The sequence below is a fragment of the Myotis daubentonii genome, chromosome X (assembly GCF_963259705.1).
Source record: "Myotis daubentonii chromosome X, mMyoDau2.1, whole genome shotgun sequence".
In the NCBI taxonomy this organism is placed as follows: domain Eukaryota; kingdom Metazoa; phylum Chordata; class Mammalia; order Chiroptera; family Vespertilionidae; genus Myotis; species Myotis daubentonii.
This window is the reverse complement of record NC_081861.1, coordinates 13,477,294-13,501,548: the sequence shown is the minus strand read 5'-3', so window position 1 is coordinate 13,501,548 and position 24,255 is coordinate 13,477,294. Positions and strand designations below refer to the sequence as shown.

Here is a 24,255-nt window from a genome sequence, read left to right as displayed (position 1 = left end):
TAGTATACATTTAGTATACATTGGTCAGTGGTCAATGTTTTAAATACAGATTTTTTTTTTTAATTTCACTTGTGGCCAGTAAGCCATTAGTAACTCATTTTAAATGTTCAGTAAAGTTTATCCCTGTACCAGCGAGCATCTGTCCTTAGCTCTGTGACATCTGTGCAGAGTGCCATGATATCAGTTAGCAATCATCTGGCCTCCAGAAAGCTTCCTCACAAGCACAGTTCCAAAATCTGTTCTCCTTTCCTCTTTGGAGTGGCCTGCTCCTTGAGCCACTCATCCCCTAGTGGCCAAAGTCAGTCACACAAGGCCTCCTGGTGCAGCCAGTTATGGAAGGAAAGGCTGCCCCCAAGCAGCCAGGGCCAAATCCTATTTCTGGCGGTGACTGTCTCTGATGCCTGATGTGGGGCAAGGCCCTTAGCCTCACTGAGACCTTGTGGGTACAAGTGTAAAATGAATTCGTACCTTGATGGGTGGTAGGTCTGGGCCTTGTTGCTCTCTTCTTCCTCTGACCTGCCAAAGTCAGGAGTTTGTTCTCGGCCTCTTCTGTGCTGGTCACCAAACCACCGTGCTATGATGGGGGCACCTGGCTGCCCTGTCTCTTTTTCATCTCACTTCCTTTCTTCTCTGGCTCGCTCACTCACATCTCTGTCCCGCTTTCGTTTTCTGCCTGTCCCTCTTTCCCTCTCATCTCTGTCACCCCCTTGTCTCTGTTTCTCTCTTCCTCTTTCTCTCATGTCTCTGCCCCTCCCTCTCATCTGTCCCTTTCTCATCTGTTTCCCCCTTCTCTGATCTCTGACCTGCTCCTCTGTCTTCCACCTTCCCTCTTTCTTCCAGTCAGGCTTGTCATCATTGGCTTCCCTAATGGGACAGTTCAGTCTTTGGTGGAGGTAAATGATGAAATAGGCCTGGTAGGAGTGGAGAGTCCAAAAGTGTCCCCCCACCCCCAGAGCATGTGCTATTTACACTGGTCCCTATGGGCTGAAGCAAGCACGTGTGTGAAAAGGCTGGGGAAGAGTACTCCAGGCAGAAGGGACAGCACATGCTTCCAATACCTGGAAGGTTCTGGAATGCTGGACCTGGTGAGAGGTGAGCAGGAGAGGCAGGCTGGGGTCAGACTACACAGGGCCTTGAGGACCAGGCCAGGCTGTTACCCTTAGGGTGGCACAAAGAAGCCATTGCAGTGGTTCTCAACCTTCCTAATGCTGCGACCCTTTAATACAGTTCCTCATGTTGTGGTGAACCCCAACCATAAAATTATTTTCGTTGCTACTTCATAACTGTAATTCTGCTGTGGTTATGAATTGTAATGTAAATATCTGATATGCAGGAAGTATTTTCATTGTTTGCGACCCACAGGTTGAGACCCGCTGCATTAGAGGGTGTTAAGTGGTTGTGCCTAGCTGTATGGAAGGAAGGAGGGAGGGAAGAGCCAGGAAGGAAGGAGGGAGGGAAGAGCCAGTGTCCCCAGGGGACTCCCCTCTGCTGGCACTGCTCTCTCCAGGGGCTTCTGCTAGCTCCTATTCCAATCAATGAAAATGAATAAAACTTCAAGTTGTAGAAAGTGCTGATTTAACAGAAGCATTTTTAGTCAGCAGAGCTATTTATAAAATTGTAAAAATTCAGAGGCAATGGAGGTATGTATGCGTGCGAGGGACAGAAGCCAGTAGCATTTTACGACCAGTCAGTACCTGTGGCCTTGCCTGATGCGCAGGTTGAGGTTTCACCTGAGCCCGCTTGTGTTCTCTGGGAATTTGGCCAAGCTGGCAGGGGAGTACAGGGTGACAAAAGCATCCCCACGGGGTTAGCTGGAATCTCTGGCTCCTGGGTAGAGAGTCCCTGTAGCTTGGCATGAGGACACATGGGCATCTTGGTTGTGAACTCATCCTGCAGTTAGAAGCATCTGCATGCTGCAAGTACCCATGAGTGGCTAATGCAGCTGTGTCCTGCTTGCCCCCAGATGCCAATTCACCAAAATCTCAAGGAGCTGCTGGCTGTGAGGGCGGAGCTGCAGAAGAGGGTGGAGGACCTGCAGCGGGAGGTGGCCACTCGAGCCTCATCCCCATCTGAGCGGGGTTCCTCGCCTTCCCACTCAGTCACACCCGTCCACACCTCAGTCTGATGCTGCAGAGACAGTAGTTCCGGTGAGTCCAGCCATCAAGGCCATTCTGCGGCTCCACTGCTTTCCCGGGTGACTCAGGCAAGGCTCCTGCGACCTGTTTCGGCTATACATTGTGATCTTGTCTTTTAGGATTAGGCCCAGTGCCCTCCACATCTGGACAGCACTTCCAACCAGCGACCCTGTGTGTGGCTAGGTGCCAGCTCCCACTGTCGTCTATACTTTTTTGTTTTCTGAACATCCCATTTCCCTCCTGTGGGGTTTCTCAGGGGTGGCTGTCTGTCCCATTGACCCTGTGACCGGCCCAGGCGCTTGGGAGAAGCCATAGTGAATGGAACATAGTGCTTAGGTTCAAGAAAGTCTCATACCATTTCTTTCCTTCATTAAAACAAACACCATTTACTTAGAGACCATGTTGCCAGCCCCGGGCTTCTTTCAGCTCCTTGCTACAACTTGACTGTTTTAAAGTTAACTATTTTGGGGGAAAAACAGACCATTGCCCTCTGTTCTAGAGTTCTTGCAAGGGGGCCCCTGTACCAATTACTGCTGTGTACATGTAAGGTATTTTTTAAAAAGAGAAATATGCATTTATTTTCCTATGTCCTTTTTTATGTTTATACTAGTCATCCCAGGAGGTATCTGCTAACTGGACTGTGAGAAATTCTTTTAAAAAACAGCTCATGATAACTTTTATGTGGTACATTTAAAACGCAACTTGAATACTGTTGTTTAAAAGGCATTGTGTTCTAGCCTCACCTAACTTTGGTACTTGCCTCCTGAGGTGGCCTAGGCCACTGATGGCAATAGCAGCAGTTTCCCTCGGGATGGCTTTGCAGAGGGGGAGGACTCTGGCAGCTCTGCGCTGGCCTCCCCGTGGGCTCCTTCACAGAGCTGTCCACAGCTCCTGGCCTGTCTGACCTTGCAGCCTCCTGCTTCTGAGTCCGCTCTCACCTGTTATCTGCCTGTCTGAAGATCTCTTTCAGTTTATTCATATGACTTCATGTCAGTATTTTAAAGCAACCACTGAGCTGTGGCTTCAGTTGCCAAAAGCATAACACGCACTTCCCTGGGTCTTCTCATCTCAGATCCAACCTTCTCCGGCCAGGCCTCTCCTCCCAGGTTTGAGCCTTCCCTCCTGAATTTGGGTTCTGGGACTCTGTCATTGTGGGCAGGAACTAATTTACCATCAGCTGGTCCATCCACTAGTGCTAGAGCTGAGTTCCTCTGTGTGGTGTCACAGAATCTTGTACCCGCTCCAGCAGGCCAAACCCTCCCCCTGCCCTGCCCATTTCTGCCAATCACTGGGACCCCCATCACTGCAGGAGTTAAGCTTGCCTTTGGAGTCAGGGAGCCTCAGAAGCCCATAGGGTTAGAGCTGAGTACAACTGCATTGGAATATCTAGTTTGTTTAATTAGTGGACGCCATGCACAGTCTGACATATTGACCTTATTTTTGAAAATATATTCTTGAAAAAGATTTTTTTACAAATAGTTAAGAGAATAGATGTTTTTTCAACTTGGAACTTTCTGATTCTTAAAGAAAATTATCTGGTACTTGTAAGGTATCAGAAGTACTTCTTCCAAGTAATTTGATTACCTAAAATGAATTCTCCATTTTTATCAGCTGGGGATTTGTTTCTAAATCATAGTTCAATTTATATTAGCTTTTGATTTATGCTCCCAACATACCTGAAAGCTTATTTACAAATGGATAAACTGGATAATTCATTGATACACTGTTTTCTTCCTAAATGGAGACATTCCCTTTTTTTTGTTCCCTACAAATATCCTTTAATCCCCAGCTGCGCTAAGACTATTAAACTTGGTGGGGACTGGATGAGGCTTCTGACAGAACCAGAGCAGCAGAATGGGCTCATTCTTGCCCAGGTCAGCTAGCTTGGTGCTGGGCAGGGTGGGGGCCTAGGCTGGGCTGTCGCACCCTCCTCTGCATGTGGGGCCCTAGGAGGAGCCCTCGAAACTCCCATTCGATTTGAAAGCAGCAATCGAGATCATTCTCCTTGATATGTTCCTAGCACAAAACTATTTCTAAAATAATTTGAAGTATAGTTTTGTTACCTAAGCAGTTCTTTTTTTCGGTTTTATTTAAGTGTACTAGAATGTAAAACCTTTACGGTGCAGATTTTTAAAAACTGGTACAGTATCGTATTTGCCTCACCTGATGCACTATATTACAATCTGTAATTAAAATGATAATATCTTTGCTCTGTGGTTTCTTTTTTTAAGTGTTTGGGTAGATTTTCCCTCCCTTGGGGGAAATTAGTCATGGTAAACATTCAATCCATGTTATTTTATTATGTGCCTTTAAATAATTGAATTCATTTACTAAATCATAAATGCAATTTATCTTAAGTCTTCAGTGTTTTGGCTGAAATGGGTAAGTACTGTGATTTAAAAATCTGAAATGCCTCTTGACCTTAACCTTGAAAAAATGTTAAGGACACAGGAAAGGACTGGAGACACCTGAGAACCAGATGCAGCTCTGAGGAGGCAGAACTGTCTTTCCAGGCCATGAGTCCTGGAGCCTAAAACTGGGTGCACTTCTGAGAAGCCCCAGAGTCCCCAACCCAAGTCTACATAAGGAATGCTGGCCTTCTGGAGTGCTGTAAGGGCTTGGATGAAACCATGGTACCCCTGAGGCTCACCCTTCTTAAAAAGTCCTCGATCCCTGTCCCTCTCCATGGAGCAGTCACTATAGCTGTAGTCCTCAGCAGTGACAGCTGAGTGGCAAGTCTGGGAGGGCCACTGTGTGAGACCCCAGTTGGCCAAGCAGAACCTCTGCACTGAAAAGTCACTCGGTGGGTTTGGGTTTGAAGACTTAGTGCTGTTTTACTAGTAGAACAAAAATGTCACCCACCTCAATGTGGAAGCCCTCCTACTGTCCACCGCATCTTGCTCATGCTGAAATGTCAGGCTGTCTTTTCACTCTGTAAGCCAAGCTGTGGGGTCATGACAAGAGCACACTTTATCCCAAATAGGCCATTCCACACAGAGCAGCAATGAGTGATGGGGTGCAGGGCCCTCCTCCTTGCTCAGTTTCTCTGGCTGAAACCACTGCACAGACCTCACAGCCACCCTCGATATTGCCTTTCATTGAAGAAGGCAAAGCAGTGGGCTTGGGAGTCAGGAGTCTGGAGCTTTTGCCCTCCCGCCACCCCTTGCCCCTCACACACCCTGGAACATCAGGCACGTCACTGTACAGCTCTAGGCCTTAGCTTCTTATACACTGAGTGGGGCCACCCGCTGGAAGCCCTAACCTACCTCTCTCCTTCCAAAGAAATACCTTTGGCTGGGGAGGGTGTGGAGGTCAGCTCCATATCATTAGGGAAAAAAAAACAGCATCACCTGACAAAGGAAATGCCTTGAACGCCACCACAATGCAATAATCTCTTAGGTTCCATTTTGTTTAATGCAAAGACGAGACAGTTTACAATTCACTCTTAAATACAAGCACATGAAAAGTACTGGGGTCTTGATCAGTCTCTATTTCTTCTTCCTCAGAGAACTGATACTAACTCCCAAATCAAGTAGCCAAGGCAGTGGACTGGCACTGTTCTATGGGTCTGACCTGAGAGGGTATTCCACCCCACAAAACTGCCATGTCTCCTTCCTCCACGTGCTGTTAATAACACTGAGCCAGCTCTGCCCACCCCACCCCAGCTCCCACCCAACCTGCCCACCACGTTAAGCTGATACAGATTGGCTCTTTTCAACTGGCCCTTCTAATTCACTCACTTTATCTCCCTTATCATCTGAGAGAGGCCCACACCAGCCAATGCAACTTTCAGATAATCACATAGTTACAAAAGCCCCATAGGCTTCTGCAAGTATCAGTACTCCACCTGGGTTGACAGCTCTGAGTGACTTTCCAGGCTTGGCCAGCCACTAGCAGCAGGTTTGAGCACTCATTCTGCAGAAGGCACCCCGAGAGCTAGGGAGGAACAGAATGGGTTTGGCAACTGAAGTCAGTGCTGCTCAGAATGTGGCTTTACAGAGCGTGTTGACTTCTCATCCCAGATGGAGGGGTGCAGGTTCTTTGCCATCACAAGCCTCAGTTTGGCTCAGTGGATAGAGCGTCGGCCTGCGGACTGAAGGGTCCCAGTTTCGATTCAGGTCAAGGGCATGTACCTGGGTTGTGGGCACATCCCCACTGGGGGATGTGCAGGAGGCAGCTGATCGATGTATCTCTCTCATCGATGTTTCTGACTCTCTATCCCTCTCCCTTCCTCTCTGTAAAAAAATCAATAAAATATATTTTTTAAAAAAAGAAACATCAATGATGAGGCCACATCACTCCTCATCCTACTCACTGCTGTGACTGACTTCTCTATAAAATGGCCACAGTTCCCAGTGGCAGGGAGAGAGTATTTAATCACATGCAAACACTGGCCCTTTTTTTCCCCGTTAAAGGCCTCAGGAGGGCCTTGGTGCTCAGACATCCTAACACAATCCCTCTCTGACTCATGTCCTTAGGACACTGGCTGTCCCTGGGTCCTGAGGTCAACCTATCTACGTAGCAACAAGCCATAGATGCAAAAATCCTTCATAGCTGCCTCCAGCCCAGCACTGGCCAGGGATTCAGGCCATCAGTTCTTGTCATTGTTGGGATGGGGAAGCCGGGCAAAGTTGACAACAATCTGGCTAGTGAAGGGCTGGGAGGTGTTAGAAACAGGCATACCTTGCAAGCAATGACTCCCCTGCTCGATCTCTTGGAACATGGGGAGGCCACATTTTCCTTCCTCCAGTGTCCTCAGTGCTCCACGCCCCTTCAAAGACACATACCCCTGGCCTGACTGGGAGGTACCTCCACACAGAAGGCATTTTAGGACCTGCAGGCCTGCATTGGGAATGGATCTGAAGGGCAGCACTGAGCCACACAATCCAACTGGACTGATTACCATCACACAATGGAGTATGTTTTTAAAACAAGTGCATAAATGAACACAGGAGGCATGCATTAGATAACCTATGGGATCTGTTCAGATTTCAACTGTTTCCTTAAGTTGGAGTTGGCTCTCCCAGCTCAGCAGACAAGGAGCTAACACAGAGCCTGGGAGACTGGTGGGGCCTCCTGTGCAGGGCAGAGGCACATGAACTTGTGTAAATAGGAGCCTATCTTCCTGCTGACCTTCGTTATGTTCTCAGGGAGTAACTTTTGACACTCCAAACTTATTATCAGTAGACAGTGACTCTATACTCTAGCTCAGCCTCTGACAGCAGAGCTCCCAGAAACAGGACCACATGTGGGCCAAAGAGAACATTCCAGGAAGTCAGCTCTGCTCCAGCCCCAATAAGATAGTGCCAGGTCAAGTGAGGAGCCAGTCCCTGGGTTCTGGTGTTTCCCACAGTGAGCAGGCCCCCAGTGCTCATCATCAACAGGCCAGACAGTATATCTATAAACTTGCCAAGGCAGGCATATGTCACTAAACCAAGCAAACATCCCTTCCCTCTTCTCCCCTCCCCTTCCCCTCAAATATATTTCTAAGCAAACAACAAGCATGCTTCTGGCTTTGATGCTCATTCTTGATGTCTGTATCTTTTGCTACCAAATAAGAACACAAGAAGGGGGATAAATTCATTTCTAGTACATAAATGATTCCTAAAAACTAATCATGTCAGCCTGGAGACCACATCCAGTCCCCTATGGAATCAGATGGGAATTAGACTTGAGAGTCACAGCTTGTACTTGTCTAGAAAATTCCTAAACTCTGAGGGCAGGACTAGCATGGCATGCATTTTTGCAATTAAATAAATGTAAAATGTAAAGTCTCCACATGGACCAGCTCTCTGGAAGCCCAGCAGTGAGTGTCAAAGCTGGAACTGGAAAGGACAGAAATGACCCCCCACCTCCACCCTGGGTGTCGTGTGTGCCGTGTTACCTGGTGTTCACTAATTCGTTCCTTGCAGGGGCTCTAAGCACCGTATGTTAGCTGGGCCCCCTGATTGTTCTCTGGGTCACACTAGGGCTGCCTTTTGGCAGAAATCCGCCAGTGAGTCAGGAACCACACTACCCTGTGGTCAGTATCTTGTCCCCTAAGCACAAGTGTCCTCTTGGCCTCTCTCAGCTTGGTCCCCCTCCCCAGCTCACTAAGGCCTGGGATTGTCTAGTTTTGGGGAGTGGGTGACCCAGCAGCTCCCACGGCTGGATTTCAGGGTATCTGTGGCAGGGAGGGCACCACCATCCTGTCTGCAGGGCACAGAAACCAAACTCACAAACACCAAGAGCTCATCCAGAAAACTTAAGAACAACGAGAAGCCAATGATATCAAAGGAACAGTACAGCAGCTGCGGGTCCAAATGAAATAAGGATCTTGGTCCTCAGTGGCAGGACCACTGTGAGTGGCTGCTGCAAGGGACCCTCAGATCCGAGGCGGCTGGGGCTGCAGTGGCTCCGCGGACTGTGGTGGCAGTTCTAAGCATTTCACTGGGAAGAGAAAACACCCGTTAGAAGGGATTCATTTCCACGCTGCACAGAAGGCGCAAATACACAAGTCAGCCCCTGCTGGGGACAGCGAGCTGGTTCCCTGTCTGTCCTGTTCAGGGGCTGGGGCAGCACAGCTCCTCCTGGCCAAACTCCCCTCTAGTGCCCACTCTGTCCCCAGTCAGGGCAACCCATTTCCTCATCTGTAACGGGAATGCTTCTGATGGGGTTGCTGGGCGGATTTTAAATAAAGCACTCGACACAGTACCTGGTCTACAGAACGTGCTCACACAATGTTGGCTAAGAGTTTTAAAAATGCTGCCGAAACCGGTTTGGCTCAGTGGATAGAGCGTCGGCCTGCGGACTGAAAGGTCCCAGGTTCGATTCCGGTCAAGGGCATGTACCTGGGTTGCGGGCATATCCCCAGTGGGAGATGTGCAGGAGGCAGCTGATCGATGTTTCTCTCTCATCGATGTTTCTAACTCTCTATCTCTCTCCCTTCCTCTCTGTAAAAAAAATCAATAAAATATATTTTTAAAAAATGCTTATAGTGAATGCTGCTGTCGAGCCAGCTTTCCCATGTTTTAATTCAGGGCTTTTTAATCCATTCAGTGCAGTACTGTCAAGTACCCATCCTAAGCAAGGGCATGGGGCACGCTGTGCACCCCCACTGCTGCTGCCCTCTAATATAGCCACAAGATGCCTACCCAGCCTCTACTGAGGAAAACAGCCTTTCCTGACCACCCCACTCAAATTCTAGAGCCACAGGTGGTATCTACCCTGAGTAATTGGCCCTCCAGGCCAGCAGCTTGACCTTATGCAGCCTCCATTGCTGATGGCTCCTGCACCCAGAAAGGGCTTCATGACCATGAAGGTGACAGGGAAGGAGGGAAGGAAGGAGGGAGAGGGGGGAAAGGAGGGTAGAGGGAGAAAGGGAGGAAATGAGGGAGGGGGAGGGAAAAGGGAGGGAGGGAGGAAGGAAGGAAGGAAGGGAGGGAGATGGGTTCCAATAATAGGGTCTATGTTTTAACCAAGTTCCCTCTTGCCTTTGGCAATTTTCAAATGGAAAGTTTATGTGTCTAGGGTAAAATATTCCCCAGGGCTCTATGAGAATTTGTCTGGAGTCATCTATTTTCATTATAGGGAGTACAGGGGCCTGGGGCTCATGCTCAGATAACTCAGGAGCACAGCCCGAGCCCCAATAGTGCACCGAAGTCCTCAACACAGCATCAGCTGGCCCTGGCTGTGGTCCCACTCTCCCTGATGGCCATCTGATCAGGGGCTGAGTGCAGGGACCTCTAGGCCACTGCAGCCGTTGTTCTGCCTGGATATTCTAGAAACAGACACCTCTGCACTTCCTGCTTCCCTAGCACAGTGCTGGGCTCACCAACTAGGGGACCTTTGGCAAGGGACACTGACCAAAGAGTCTTTACCTTGAGGTTCTTCACACACAACAGCTTCTAGGTTCTCTCCCTTCACGTAGTCTGCATTGAGACCCTCTGCAAAGGGCAAAGGGCAGAGTTAGCAACTGAACCAAAGGGTCTCCCACCATGATCAAGCACTCCCGACTAAGTCCTCCAACTCCCTTCACAGACTCGGACCCTGCACCCTGAGCCACGTAAATGTCTTCATCTAGGCAGAGTGGCTGCCTGGGAGTGTGCTGCCTGCCCAATTCTCATCATCCTCCTCACAAATGATATCACATGGCAAAGGCCCCTGACAAACCCCGTCCGCATAGGGCAGGTGGCACCGCATGTACATTGTGGGCCAGACAGCAGCTCCGCTCAGCAGAGGGGGCACCCAATAGCAGGGCTCAGTGTCACCCATGGGCCCATATGCTGGGCCAGGGGCCAGGGAGGCAGAGAGGGAGCCAAGCACTGCATGAGTAACTGATGGATGCTGAGTAGAGGGGCAGATAGCTGAGTGGCGCTCACTTTGGAGATGCCTGCAAAGCCTCCTGCTAGTGTACAGCCTTCCCGGCAACACCTGCATGGAGAGGCCAACCAGATCCTCTAGGCAGTGGGAATGGCACTGGCCCTGCCCCAGCACATACAGGTGCTAGGGCCCAGCAACAGCTGCTCTAGTCTAGTTATTTGGCTTTCTCCCACCTACTTTCGAGAGGGACTTGGGGACTCTACAAAGCATGCTCTGCATGCCAGCGCTCTGGCCACTGAGCAGCACCATGCTGGACACAAGGGCCATTACTCAGGACTCAGAGTGGACCCAACCCCTGCTGCCTGGGGAGAGTCAAGAGCCCCTGTCTTATCCTTAGATGGGCAAGAGACTGGAAATCTCATCAGAGCTCTGGGCCTGCAGGAACACTGGATCATGGTTACAACCAACCAACCAAATGAGTAGGCACCAGTGTAAGTCACTCCATCCTCCTAGGCTGCATTCAGGCTCCTTGCCTAGAAAAGTATGCCTGTATGCCCTGATGCTTGCTGGCTCAAGGCGATACCAGATGGGTCCAGTAAAACTGTGGGCATCTGTCAGCAGGTGTGGTTGGCCCCCATATGGGACAGGGTAGGTGATGGAGCTGGGAAAAGCTATCCCCAGCTGATGGGCAGGGGATGGGAGACTCCTTGACCTCTGATCACGGTCCAGCTGCCACCCTGGCATGCAGTGGACTGGCTTTTACCTGTGGGCAGCCATCTGGTTTGCTCCTCAGGGATGACCACCAGGGGGCATCTGAATCCTATACAGGACCTTCACCCCCTCCCACACATCCCTGAACCCAGCCTAGGAACAGAAAGTCTGGCAGGTGGCACCCTCCCGTGTGTATCAGGGAAAGCTAAAGATGATGTGGTTGCAGCCAAGTTGGAAAGTGCCAAGGAAGAGCGGTGGAGAGCGGTGAGAAGGAGCAAGAGCAGCAGGATGGTGGGGGGAGGGGGGTGAGACAATGAGGCATTGAGGCCAAAGCAGAAGAGAAAAACAAGTAAGTCAAAGTACATTGTTACCTTGACCTTCTGCTGCATCTGAAGGCAAGACACAAAACTTAGGACCCTGGAGCAAGAACTCAGCCCCCGGCAACAAAGCACACGGGCTTTTGGTGAAACACGCTGGCCCTTGGCACTGAAGGCAGAGACGGGAAGCAAAGGGTACCCAAAACCTGAGCCCTTTTGATGGCAGAAAAGGCTGGAAGCCCCTGAGGGCCACATTGGGGAGAGACCCTCCTAGTAGCCACACGCCATCCCTTGGGGGGCTTGCTGGTGCACCCCGTGCAGAGTGGTTTCTGCTCTGCTTTTCCTGACCTCCACGCATTGATAGTTGAGGCCACCCTGGGCAGGAAGTCCCAGCCCCCAGCTTCACAGTGGTTTTAGCCACCCCACATCCATGGGATTCCTCCTGATTCCCACCCAGTGTAGGTACCAGGAACATAACACATGAAGCACACACAGTCTTCCCACAGGCTGACAGTCCAGAGAGTGAACAGGGAAGCAGTCACAGATGCAGAAACAAACAATCAAGCCCAATCCTTCCTCATGATCTCATACCAGTCAGCAGGGGGCGCTGTGGGCACATCCAGGAGAGACATCTAGTCAGGGCCATCAGGCTGGGAGGGTCGGAAGGCTTCCTGGGAAGGTAACCCAGGCCCAAAGAATGAGAAAGGCTAAGTGAAGAGGGGACAGCAAGAGAGGATGCTGGAGGCCCCAAGGCACACTCAAGGAAGTGAGTATGGCTATGGAGAAAATCTTATGGGGCCATGGCTGCAAGGGTGGGGAGGGGAGCGAAAGGGCAGGGTTGTGGTTTGAGTGGAACCAACCACAGAATGACAAGCTCAGGGGCTCAGCCATGACCTGGGAGGAGTGGGGAACATGGGAGGTCCTGGCAGAGCTGGTTCTGTGCATTTTTAAGCAGGTCCTTCTGGCTGCTCCGGGCAGGGGGAAGTGTGGGGAACACTAGGGCAGGCAGGAGGCTGATGGAACCATCCAGATAGAGGACTAGGAGACCTGGCCCTGGAAAGGCATGGGCCGTGGTGGTGTGACCCCAGAGCAGGGGGCACAAGCTCCAGGATTGGTAAACCACGGATGTGGCATGAGGAGACAGGAGGATCCAGGAGGACTGGTGGAATCTGTGAGAGGGGCCACAAGGATGGGGTGGACGCAACTTAAAAACTCTGAAGAGAAATTTGGTAGTACAGGGAGTGGATACAGAAGCAAAAGAGGTCCTTTTCAAAACTGGGGGATACTTCACACTTGGTTCCCTTCTGTGTAAATTGGGGGTGATGTTAGCACTTGCACAAGTGTCCAGTAAAGGGATTCAGGACAATGTAGGTTAAGCAATGATAATGACATCATTAACAGACTGAAGGGGGGAAAAAACAGGGCCAAAGATGAGGGTCCACTCATACAGGAGCCAGAGGGTGTAGTCTGAAGTCTGTGGCAGGGAGGGAAGCCTTCCTTTAGACTGAATGGGGGGTTGGGGAGAGGCCCATTGGCTCCCACTCAGGGATCTGTGAGGCCAGTGGGTTCCATGAACTTCTTTGGAGCCATCATAGTCCTACAAGCCCACTTGCTTCCCTCGCCTATGCCACCCTGCCAGCAGGCTCACCCCCACTGCCTGGCCCAGCAATACCCTCACCTCGAGGCTACCCCCCAGAAAGGTCACATCCATGCCTTCCAGCTTTGTTGCCACATAACTTTCAGCTGTCATTAACACTCCCTCTTTTGGGTTTATTCTTTCCCAAATATCATATAAATTGCTCAGTTCTACACACCAAGTCCTTCATGTGTTCACATTTTATTTGGCTTCCCTGATAATCCAATTTGAAAAGCTCATATCTGTCTGTTTTATGTGAAAATAATGTATTTTCATTTCACCTTAGTACCCCCACAGAGACAAACAGATACAACCCAGACATCTCTTTTTTAGTTTGGAAATGAACCTTTTTTCTCCTCCCTGTTTCTACCTACTGGTACCCCTTCTGGATTCATGGCTTCCCATCTGGAGTAAGTTCCTTCAAGGACTGTCTGTGCCTCTGTTCATCTATGAGATGAGGGTGTACGTCATCCCTAATCAGTGGGGCTGTGGGAGTTCTTACTCTTTGGGTAATGATGCTGTACTGGAGTGTATGGTGGCCCCCAAAAAGATATGTCCTGGAACCTGTAAATGTGACCTTATTTGGAAAAGGGTCTTTGCAGAAGTGATCAAGTTAAGGATCTTGAGATGAGATCAGGCTGGATTATCCAGGTGGACCGTACATTTAATGACAAGTGTCTGTATAAGAGACAAAATAGGAGAATCAGACACAGAGGGAAAGGCCATGTGAAGACAGAGGCAGAGACTGAAGTGATGCAACCATATACCATGGGACATCTAGGGCCACCAGAACCTGGAAGAGGCAAGAAAGGATCATTTCCTAGAGCTCCCAGAAGAAACCAACCCTGCTGACACCTTGATCTTGGACTTCTAGCCTCCAGAACTGGCAGAGAATAGATTTCTGTTGTTTTAAGCCAGTCCGTTTCTTTTCTTTTATGCTGGGACAAAGGAAAGCTCTAAGGACAATCCAGCCTCCAGGTCTGCACTCCTTCTGACTCTTCCTTGTTCACACCACTCTACAGCCAAGCTTCGCAATTCCTGGTGAGGTGACAGTATCTCCAGCAGGGAGACCATGAACAGTTGCACAGGTTGTGTACTGAGATGTGAATGGTGCCCCCAGAGTAGTATGCGCAGTCTGTGTAGCTGTATGTGGTGGCCCTGGTCAAGAATGTTGTATAAGAGTAAAAGAAGCAAATATGATGGCCAGATGAAAAAGTAGTTGGAGATTTCAGCAATATCCACATTCAAAACATTCTGGGACTTGGGTTAATTTTCTGGGGAGCTCAGCTCCCAGCTATAATTAAGGGCAGAGTCCTAGAGCAAGGGTAAGAGAAGCCTCATAGGGGATAATCCTAAATTTAGGAAAGAGGAAATCTACTGCTGAGTCAGATACTGTCCCTTGAACTAAAAATCACCAGTCTTAGGGATACACTCTTAGCAAACAGTGACACATCAAAGCTGTGCTTATAAAACCAACAAGTGTGGTTTTTCTGCCCCCGCCCAACAGCATTCCCACGGGTACCTGACAGCTTCCAAGACAGAATTCCATTTGTACCACAGCTTATAGAAAACCATGGCATAAAACAGATGCATCCTAGCTTTCACAAATCTAGCATGTAAAGGAAGGGGCAAAACTACATTTAGTTTCTCTCTTGCATTCCTACTCCTTTAAAACAATTCACAATTCCACGTATTTTAAGATGTTCTGGCTCACACGGGGAGGAGCAGGGACACCAGGGCAGTGACTTCTTGGGATCTGAAAGGAAGGGAAAGGTTGCCAGAATGAGTGGTCCCCAGAGACTGCTGCCTTCTGCTCTGGAGAAAAATGACAGCAGAAGAGGGAGCTGTTGACCCCAGAGCCTCTGAAGCTCCCAGGGTCTCTCCTGTTCTATGACAAGGAAACATCACAATGGCCACTGGGCTCTGCCCCCACAGAAATCTGGCTTCTAGAAACTGGAACCCTGGAAGACCAAGGTCAATGTGTCCAGCCCCATCCTCTCTTCTAGGCTGGTTTACACTTCAGTTTGGCCTAGACCTGTCCTCCAGGATTTCCAAAACTGCAACTCCCCTGCCCCACCCCCAGGAAGTCTTCTCTGGAGTTGCTCTCAGGCAGGCTGTGGAATAGACCAGAATCTCAACTTGCTCATGTTTCTTCCCCTTTCCCTCAAAAGGCCTTAACCATTCATTCACATCCAGGATTGGGGGGAATACAATTGCTGCGGGCACAGCCACAAGCAGCTACAAGGCAGATCCACTTACGCTGGATGCGGAAGCAGAACTTCTTCTGCTGGTAGGAGATGTAGCTGGTAACGGCACCAATCAGGGCCATGGCCAGGGCACTGGCCACACCAGCAATGGTGCCGGTCTCTGGTGACATTCCTGGGTAAAGGTGAGGGTGGGAGAAAGGAGAAGACTCAAGGTCAAGCTAACTGTACCACAAGGATTGGCTCAGACACTGACCTAAGTTTGTTCTAATGCTCAGGACCTCTGAGCCAGTGTTGAGAGGCCCAGCCATTTGTATCAAAAGGGTTCAAGTGACATAGTGCCCCCTTGGACTTGCCAAATGCTTCTCATTTTCCATAAGGATTTCCATTTTGAGAAACTTAAAAGGTGGACATGGAAATGGCGCAGTCCCTCCCTATTTAACTCAGTTCCAGTTAGGTCTCTGGGTCTCATGCCAGCGAGGTTCCCATGGGATGACCTCCCTGGGGATCCATGTTTTCATGATTCATTCCTTTAAATGACTTTGTCCCTCTGCTGTTGGCCTCACAGTTCTTTAGCAGAAACATTCAGGGGAAGGTCTGGAAGGCCAACTCTGCGATGAGAGTGGGCAAGCACTATGTCTCCTTGTGGTTTCCAACAGAAATCTTGGGACTCAAACTCACCAGCTTCAGAGTCATCATTGTTGCCATACCGGCCATCACCTGGAGAAAGGACAAAAGCACATAGTGTCCGCTGTGAGTCGGTGACCATCCAGCTCGGGGTTAGGAGAAACAGTCCCTTTCCAATTCCCTGACCCATCTTATTACCCCCTGCACAGGCTCCAGCCAGTAAACCTCCCAAATGAAGCAGGACTCGCAAAGCCCAGGCTTCCAGGTAGGAATTTTTATTTTCAAAATGATAGCAACTATGCATTGAGCATTTGTTATATCCCAGATCCTAATGCACAGTACTCCACTGAATTTCCTTGCAATCAAATGGGGCAGATCATCCCCATCTTACAGAAGAGAGAGCAGAAGCTAAAGGACTTGCCAACAGGTGGCTGAGCTGGGCTCATGCCAGGTGAGCCTGACTCTGAATGACAACAGTATGTGTGTCCCATGTATCTACTATGGTAAGAAGTATTTATTCTTTATCTGAAGTGTATGTAAAACTTTGTTTTAAAAAAGATGAAAGGCTAGCATAAATATTCATAATCCCACCAGCCAGTGAGATTTACAGTTAATATTTTCAATTTACTTTCTTCCTGTGCCTAGTACTTTATCTGTTTTTCTTCACATCCAGATGTTTCTGTTCATGTAACTTAGGTAAAATACAGCATCCTTATGAGATGCTACAGGATTAAATCATAAGAGTTTTTAAGGGCTTCCACTTCCAGCTTGGCATAGATTTGGAGTTGTTCTTGGAACATACACAAATGCAGGTTGACAATCCCTTACCCAGGATTTTGAAATTCAAAAGGTTCTGAAATATCACAGAGATGGAGATGAGATGAGTGGCTGACAGGAGTTAAGGAGGGTGGAGTGGGGGGGGTGGCTGTCTGTGATTATAAAAGGAAAACAGGCAGGATCCTTGCGATGGCACAACAGTCCTTTATCTTGACTGTGGTGGTCACAGGAATCTATACATGAGATAAAACTTCATAAAACACAAACACACACACACTTCCCCAGACCAACAGCTCCCTGCCAAGCAAGTGGTGCCATTTCAAGACATTAATTAGCCTTGAGCACTCCTTTCATGTCGCCCTCTTCTTCTCAGGACATAACACTCATTAACGGAGGGAGACTGTTCACAAAGCCCAGAGTCCTCAGGGGGAACCGCCCTGGGATGTTGGAGGCAATGAACTCTGACATTTCCTTCACCAATCAAAGAGTCTGGGGCAATGTGGTTCCTGGATCGTAACAAATGTCCACCCTCTGGGAAGGGATGTTGGTAATGGGGGAGGCTGTGGGTGTGTGGGAGCAGGGTTGATATTCGAACCCTCTGTACATTCTGCTCAATTTTGCTGTGAACCTACAAGTGCTCTAAAAAAATAGTTTATTTTTTAAAAAGAATCTTGTGGGAGAAAATGAGGTTTGTTATGTTCCCACCTGGGGCAGAACCCTTGGGTTAAATGCATTTTATAAAGACCCATGATTGGATATGAATGGTTATTTACAAAGAAAGGAACACTGGGATTTTAAAAACCACAATGGGGGTTCATCAGTGGCCCCCCTCTGCTGTGCTAGAGAGGCAAGCCCCTTCACAGGCGTCTTCTACTGACATGTCACCAGATTTCCAGATAGATCTGAGCAATTCAACCTATTCTTTCTTTCACCTTGAGGGGAAATGACGCTGAGTGTTCACAAGTCTCTCTTTCCTTGTTAATGATATGGTCATGAGGATTCACAGCAACTTGAACCTCACAGTCTATATGATGGCTGAGTTAAGAGGGTGTTACATGAAATGTAAACAGGACTGCCGCTGGCTATTGTTCATCCAGATGCAAACAGAGACCTGGTACTCTCCCAGGCTGTCAATAAGACTCAAAATCTCAACACATCTCTACAAATTCCTCACTAACTGACAACCTGTGACTGTACGGAAGCATTATCCTAAGATTATTTTTTAAAAAACCATGTTATTTCTCTCCCCTTCAAAAAAAAGTGATCCCATCCTGTGGGAGACTCATTGCTCAGATGGACATGTGAGCTAGAAACACCGTGAGGTTAAACAATTAGAAAAAAATAGGCATTTAAGATCCTTCCATCCCTTCTAGTTGCATGAACCTAAACTAAAGTCAGCCACACAGACCTGCCATTGCAGTTAGCCAAGCCAGTGTCATGGCTTTGATCCTCATTCGGCAACAGAGCTCTATTTACTTCCTCTGAGCACAGAATGAACCCAGTTCCTTTATGAAATGCATGCTGTATAAAAGATAGTATTGGGACAACTGATGAACCACTGGCATAAAATAAATTTATCTAATCCAATACCTTCCATGGAAATTCCCAATAAATACAAAACAGATGAAGCCATAAAAGCACTACAGGAAAATGTAGGACAACATTTATATTGTCTTGGGGCAAGGAATGAGTTTCCAAACATGACCCAAAATCCAGAAACTTAAAAAGGAAGAGATATCAAAAGTAAAAACTTTAGTACTAAAGCACAAGCAACAAAACAAAAAGAATAAGTTGGATTTCATCAAAATCAAAACCTTCTGTGCTTTAAAAGACTTCACCAAAACAATGGAAAGACAAACCCACAAATTGGAAAAAACATTTGCAAATTGTATATCTAGTAAGGAACTAGTACTGACAATATATGTAGAACTTCTACAACTTGATAATAAAAAGTTAAATAACTAGATTTTAAAATGGACAAAGGATGCAAATAGACATTTCTCCAGAGACACACAAATGGCCAATAAGCACATGAAAAGATGTTCAACATCATTAGTCATTAGGGAAATGCAAATTAAACCTACAATGAGATACTGATTTAAACACATTAGGATGCCTATAATAAAAAAAATAAGTAAGTGTTGGCTAGGATGTGAAGAAATTGGAACCCTCAGATATTATTGATGGGAATGTAAAATTGTCTAGTTGCTATGGAAAACAGAGAAGAAGCAATCTAAGGTTTCTCTTGAAGGATGGGTGGCTTAGCACTCTCTGGGGAATGAGTGGGAATTCATCTGGTGAAAGAAAGGCTTTTTAGACAGAGAAACAGAATGTGAAGGCCTAAAGATAAGCATTACCAGTTCATATGTTTGGAAATAAAAGGAACCTGGTGGTCCAGGCCTGAAAAATAGGGCAGCAGGCTAAGGGGCTTCAATGTATTTTATAGGCAGTGGAGAGCCATTAAAGAGAATTTGTTTGCTTCTTTAAAAAAGTTTTCTAACATTCAAAAGAGCTGAAAGCACTGTAGAGTGAACACTCATACTAGTATATCCAATATCTGGATCCTATAATGAACACTTTGCATTATTTGCTTTATCATTGTCCATCCAATGATATTTCTTATATTTGTGATGCATTTCAGAGTTGCAGATATCAGTATACTAACCTCTAAACATATTTAGAGTTCCACATTTGCTTATGATTCCTTTTGAAGGTAAAGTTTACATAGACAAATCTTAAGTGTACCATTTGATAAGTCTTGGTAGATGAATATACTTCAAAATCCATATCCCCACTAAAATACACAATGTTACCATCACCTCAGAAATTTCTCTCATGTCCCTGTTCAATCACTCCCTGTCCGTATCCCAGCCCTGACAGCCATGAATCTCATCTCTAACATAACACATTAGTTTGCAAGTATTATGACTTAATATGTTTGGGCTCATTTAGTATGTACTCTTTTTTTCCCTTTGGCTTCTTTCACTTAGCATAATGTTTTGACATTTATCCATGTTTTTATGTGTACCAGTAATTTATTCCATCATATGAGTGTATATCATAAATTATCTATCCACTGATTCTCCTATTGATACTTGGGTTGCTCCCAGTTTTTTGCTTTTATTTGGCTATTATAAATAAAGCTGCCATGAACATTTTTTACAAGTCTTTTTTTAGACGTAAGCTCTCATTTCTCTTGAAAATACATGAAATTGCAGAGTCAATGAATGCATAGTCTATGTTCAGTTTTATAAGAAACTTTACATTCCTACCAACAATGTATGAGTTTCAGTTGCTCCACATCCAGACCGACATTTGGTATTATCTGTCTAATTTTAGCCATTGTTGTGGGTGTGTTGTGATATCTCTTGTGGTTTTAATTTGCAGTTCCTTAATGACTTTGAACATCTTCATATAACTTCCTTTGTGAAGTTTCTGCTCAAATCTTATGCTCATTTTTAGCTGGGCTATCTTTTCATTAATATACAATAGTTTTAAGCAGAGGTCTGACAAGATCACTTTCATATTCCTGATGGTTCTCTCTGGCCACTGCAAGGAGGAAAAACTACATCCAGGAGACCAGTTAAGAGGTTAAGGTGATGACCCAAGCAGAGATGACATGGGTCTGGGCTTGAGGGGAGGCAAAGAGAAGTAATATTCCAGTTTCAAAAGATACTAAGGGGGAGGATTTCTGGCATGAGGGAATGAATAAATCATCTCCTCAAAAAGCAACTCTAACTGTGGATAATCAAAGACAGCCATTTTAGGGAACAGTGAGAACAGCTGGAGTCTGCGGCCTTTTTGCCCAGGCTTGCTCACATTCCCCCCTCCCCCAGACTAGTTCAACTGAGGTGGAGTAAACAGGCCATAAAAACCAGCAACTGCACTGCAGCTGCTAAAGGGGACCCACGTGACTTGCAGTATTGTCAGTTAATGTGGCAATCTCAGTAGCAAGTGAATAGGGAGAGCCAGCGGCTCCTTTAGCCTGAGCAAGCCACCAACCAGTAAACTCAACAGGGATTTCATAGGAAGGTAGGAGGTGAGATAACAGATGCAACCTGTTGACAAGACTGTCACTGTCACCTACAGACAAGGGGGCTCTTATAAGGCCAGCAGAAATGTTTTCTGGAGAAAAAATATATAACAAATAACATTTCAGAATTACACTCCAAAACTATAGTTGAGTCTATGTGCCTAAGAATCAAGGTTGCATGAATTATAATTGTTTTTAGGGTGAAGATCATCATTTATTTAAATGTGATGTTTTATCTTCACACATGGCATTAGCATGTTGGCACAGAGGAGAGTGGGAAATGCATCATGTGCTTATCAAAATGTTTCAGTTTCACACTTGTATTTTTTGCTAGGACCCCTTTTATCTTCTTTTACTGAGATCCATAATGACAGAGGGTAAAACTTGAGCTAACAACTGATTCTTTATAAGACAAGTTCAAATATGAGCCTAATTAAAGAATTTCCTAACACTTCCTCATTGCTAAAGCATGTACTTTTAATAAGGAATAAAATCATTCAGACTTTTATTCATGTGCATGCATACATACACTACTACTGCCCTAATCTCCCCATCTGGAAATACCATTTGTCACCCAGGAGTAATTGGCTCATTTGCTGGGTTTGCCCTTTAAATGTTCCATGTACTCCTGACACCTGCAAGTTTCATTTAGAGGCCTTTAGAGCTTTTTACTCAAGATGACACTGTCTGGAAAGGTGTTCTGAAGGACAAATTTGACTACAGTATCCTTTGATCAGAAGAAAACACTCTTCCCATATGAAAAGTACACAGTTCCTGCAAAAAAGGAGCAAATGCTAGTACCACTGCCAGAACTGTGGGGAGTATCACAGGGTTACTACCAATAACTTCTCACACACATAACTGTAACAACGTACCATCACAGCAAGTTACAACCACAAACTGCTACAACCATAGCTTACCATCAGAACAGGTTACAACCATAAGTAACAATCACAAATTACAACCACAACCTGTTTTTTCACATCAAGTTTGGCTAATATTCTCTCCATATTAAGATAAAATCTTGACATATTCTATATAATAAAAGCCCAGTGACCGAATGGCGGAATGACCAGAACAACCAATGGACCAGTCACTATGATGCACACTGACCACCAGGGGGCAGATGCTCAACACAGGAGCTGCCCCCCGGTAGTCACTGTGCTGCCACTTGGCTGACCAGGATGAGCAGCTGCTTCCGCTGAGAATCCTGGGTCAATGAGCAGGAACCAGGGCTGCAATTGTTGCCTCCTCACCCCAGGCTCCTCCTTCTCGCCCCCTGCTGCTTCCTCTGGATGCCCACAGGTCACGCAGAGCCACCACTGGGCTTGAAGAGCTGACCCCAGAGGCTGGGAGGCGGGTTCATGGCCACTGCAGAACTGAGGCCTACTCCACCTCCTCTCAGTGCTATTGTCCCTGGGCCTGGCCTTGACCGGGTCCCCTGGAGAGGTGAGTGCTCTGGCTCCACAGAAGATGCCAGACCAGGGAGCAGCTGCTCAGAGGCAGATCCATAGCCGCTCAGCTGACCCAGATGAGCGGTGCTCCCACAGTGGGCCAATCCCTGCAGGCCACGCTCCCCACCAGTGCACAAATCCCATGCACCAGGCCTCTAGTATTATGATAAAAGTTTTGCATTATTGGTATTTTGGGCAATTAAAAATAACTGGCTTTGGGGGAGGATGTGACTATGAAGGTTTAGCATGAGGGAGTTTGCTTGTGATGGAAGAGTTCTGCATTTTGAATTCAGATTGTACACATGGTTATTAAAATCTGCACTTGTGATAAAATGTGATAGACCCAGATGCACACATGTGCACACACACACAAATACACACATGAGTTCATATAAAATCTAATAAAATTTAAATAAGGTTGATGCTTGACTTAATAACAGTATTATACCAATATCAGCTTCCTGGTTTTGACAATGTACTATGGTTACGTAAGATAGGGGAAACTTGGTGATAGATACACAGCTTTTACTTCTTGTGGGCATTAGACTATGTCAAAATAAAAAGATATTTTAAAAACTGTTTGGCTTGCCTGGCCAATGTGGCTCAGTGGTTGAGCATTGACCCATAAACCAAGAGGTGACTGGTTTGATTCCCAGTCAGGGCACATGCCCAGGTTGCAGGCTCAATCCCCAGTAGGGGCAAGCAGAAGGCAACTGATTGTTTCTCCTCGATGGTTCTCTCTCTCTATCCCTCTTCTTCTCTCTCTAAAATATATATATATATATAACATTTAAAGATGATTGGCTTGCTATGGATCTCCTTAAAAAATGATTGTCACAATGATTTTTGCTTCTCCCATCCCAAGAGTGACAGGCTTCCCAGGTGGGGGACTTCCCAATGAGTTCTGTAACCCTCAGTTACTGTAATTGGTGCTGCCTTGGCAAATGGCTTCTTCTAATGTAGAGACGTTAACCCATGCAGCACCCTGGCTTTAGGAACATCAGAGAAAATGTGTGACCTTGCCAAACTGTCTTATAAACTCTCCTCCTTGAGCTGCAGAGCTCGCATCATTCCAAGTGAACCCCAAGTTGCAAGCGCAGATGTCTGGGAACTACCTCTGACTTCCCAGAGGCGAATCATGTAATCACATTGTGAATGAGAATAAGCTGTTTGGACAGATAAATGCCCCTACCTCTACCCTTGTCTGGTTTGTAGTCACCACCCCCTAATACGTCTTCGAGATCCTTGTCCGAAAAACCTAGAGAGAAAAAAATATATACTTCAATGGCAAAAATACATTTTTCAGTGACAAGAAACTTGTATAGGTTAATGTTGCCCAACAACCCCAGACAATAATTGCCACTTAAGAATGTTCTTGATCAATGTGGTAGACAAAATTCTAAGATGGCCCACAAGATTCCCTCCCACTAGTATACCGATCCTGTATAATATCCCATTACTTTGAGTGCCAGCAGGACCATGAATAGGATGGCTATTGCCCCCGTGATTAGGTTATATTACATTACAAAAGTGAAGGGATTTAGCAGATGTAATTAAGGCACCAAATGAGTATGGCTTTGTATTCATCAAACGGGAGATTATCCTAGAAAGGCCTGACTTAATCAGATGAGACCTTTAAAATAGTGTTGAGACCTTCTCTGAATTCAGATACTAGAAACAACAGAGTTAGTCGTCCTCTTCCACTCTACCCCTCTCTGTCTTTGTACTGTCTGGCTCCTGCTGGTCCTGGAGAAGCAAAGATCCATTAGTTCTACAATTGCAAGGAAATGTACTCAGTCAACAACTACATGACCTTGGAAGAGAACCCAAGCACAGATGAGACCACAGATTTGGTCAACATCTTGACGGAAGCTGTATGAAGCCCTAAACAGAAAACTCAGCTTAGCTGTTCCTGAACTCCCCAACAAAGGAAATTGAGATAATAAATGGGTGTTGTCTTAACTCACTAAGTTTGGATCATTTGTTATGCAGCAATAGAAAACTAATACTAGGAAACAGTAATTAATTTTATTATAGCTCAACCACTAAGTACACATTGT

The 24,255-nt window shown here is 46.7% G+C and overlaps 2 protein-coding genes across 11 annotated transcripts in view; one reads left to right on the top strand and one right to left on the bottom strand.

The window, feature by feature from the left end:
- Positions 1-4,343, top strand: part of MTMR1 (myotubularin related protein 1) — a 63,979-nt gene extending 59,636 nt beyond the window's left edge. For 5 of the 6 annotated variants that reach the window (XM_059679000.1, XM_059679003.1, XM_059679002.1 and 2 more), the window contains one exon: positions 1,964-4,343. In XM_059679000.1, the coding sequence (XP_059534983.1) occupies positions 1,964-2,125 (162 nt within the window). In that variant the 3' untranslated portion in view covers positions 2,126-4,343. The remainder of the gene's footprint in view (positions 1-1,963) is intronic. The other variant, XM_059679001.1, reaches the window with a different exon arrangement.
- Positions 4,344-5,530: 1,187 nt separating this feature from the next.
- CD99L2 (CD99 molecule like 2) overlaps positions 5,531-24,255 on the bottom strand; it is a 105,672-nt gene continuing 86,947 nt past the window's right edge. For 3 of the 5 annotated variants that reach the window (XM_059679015.1, XM_059679014.1, XM_059679011.1), the window contains 6 exons: positions 23,388-23,453; positions 15,986-16,024; positions 15,360-15,479; positions 11,519-11,536; positions 9,995-10,060; positions 5,531-8,564 (listed from right to left, as the gene is read on the bottom strand). In XM_059679015.1, the coding sequence (XP_059534998.1) occupies positions 8,500-8,564; positions 9,995-10,060; positions 11,519-11,536; positions 15,360-15,479; positions 15,986-16,024; positions 23,388-23,453 (374 nt within the window). In that variant the 3' untranslated portion in view covers positions 5,531-8,499. Of the gene's footprint in view, positions 8,565-9,994; positions 10,061-11,518; positions 11,537-12,829; positions 14,857-15,359; positions 15,480-15,985; positions 16,025-23,387; positions 23,454-24,255 lie in introns of those variants that run through there. The other 2 variants (XM_059679012.1, XM_059679013.1) reach the window with 2 other exon arrangements.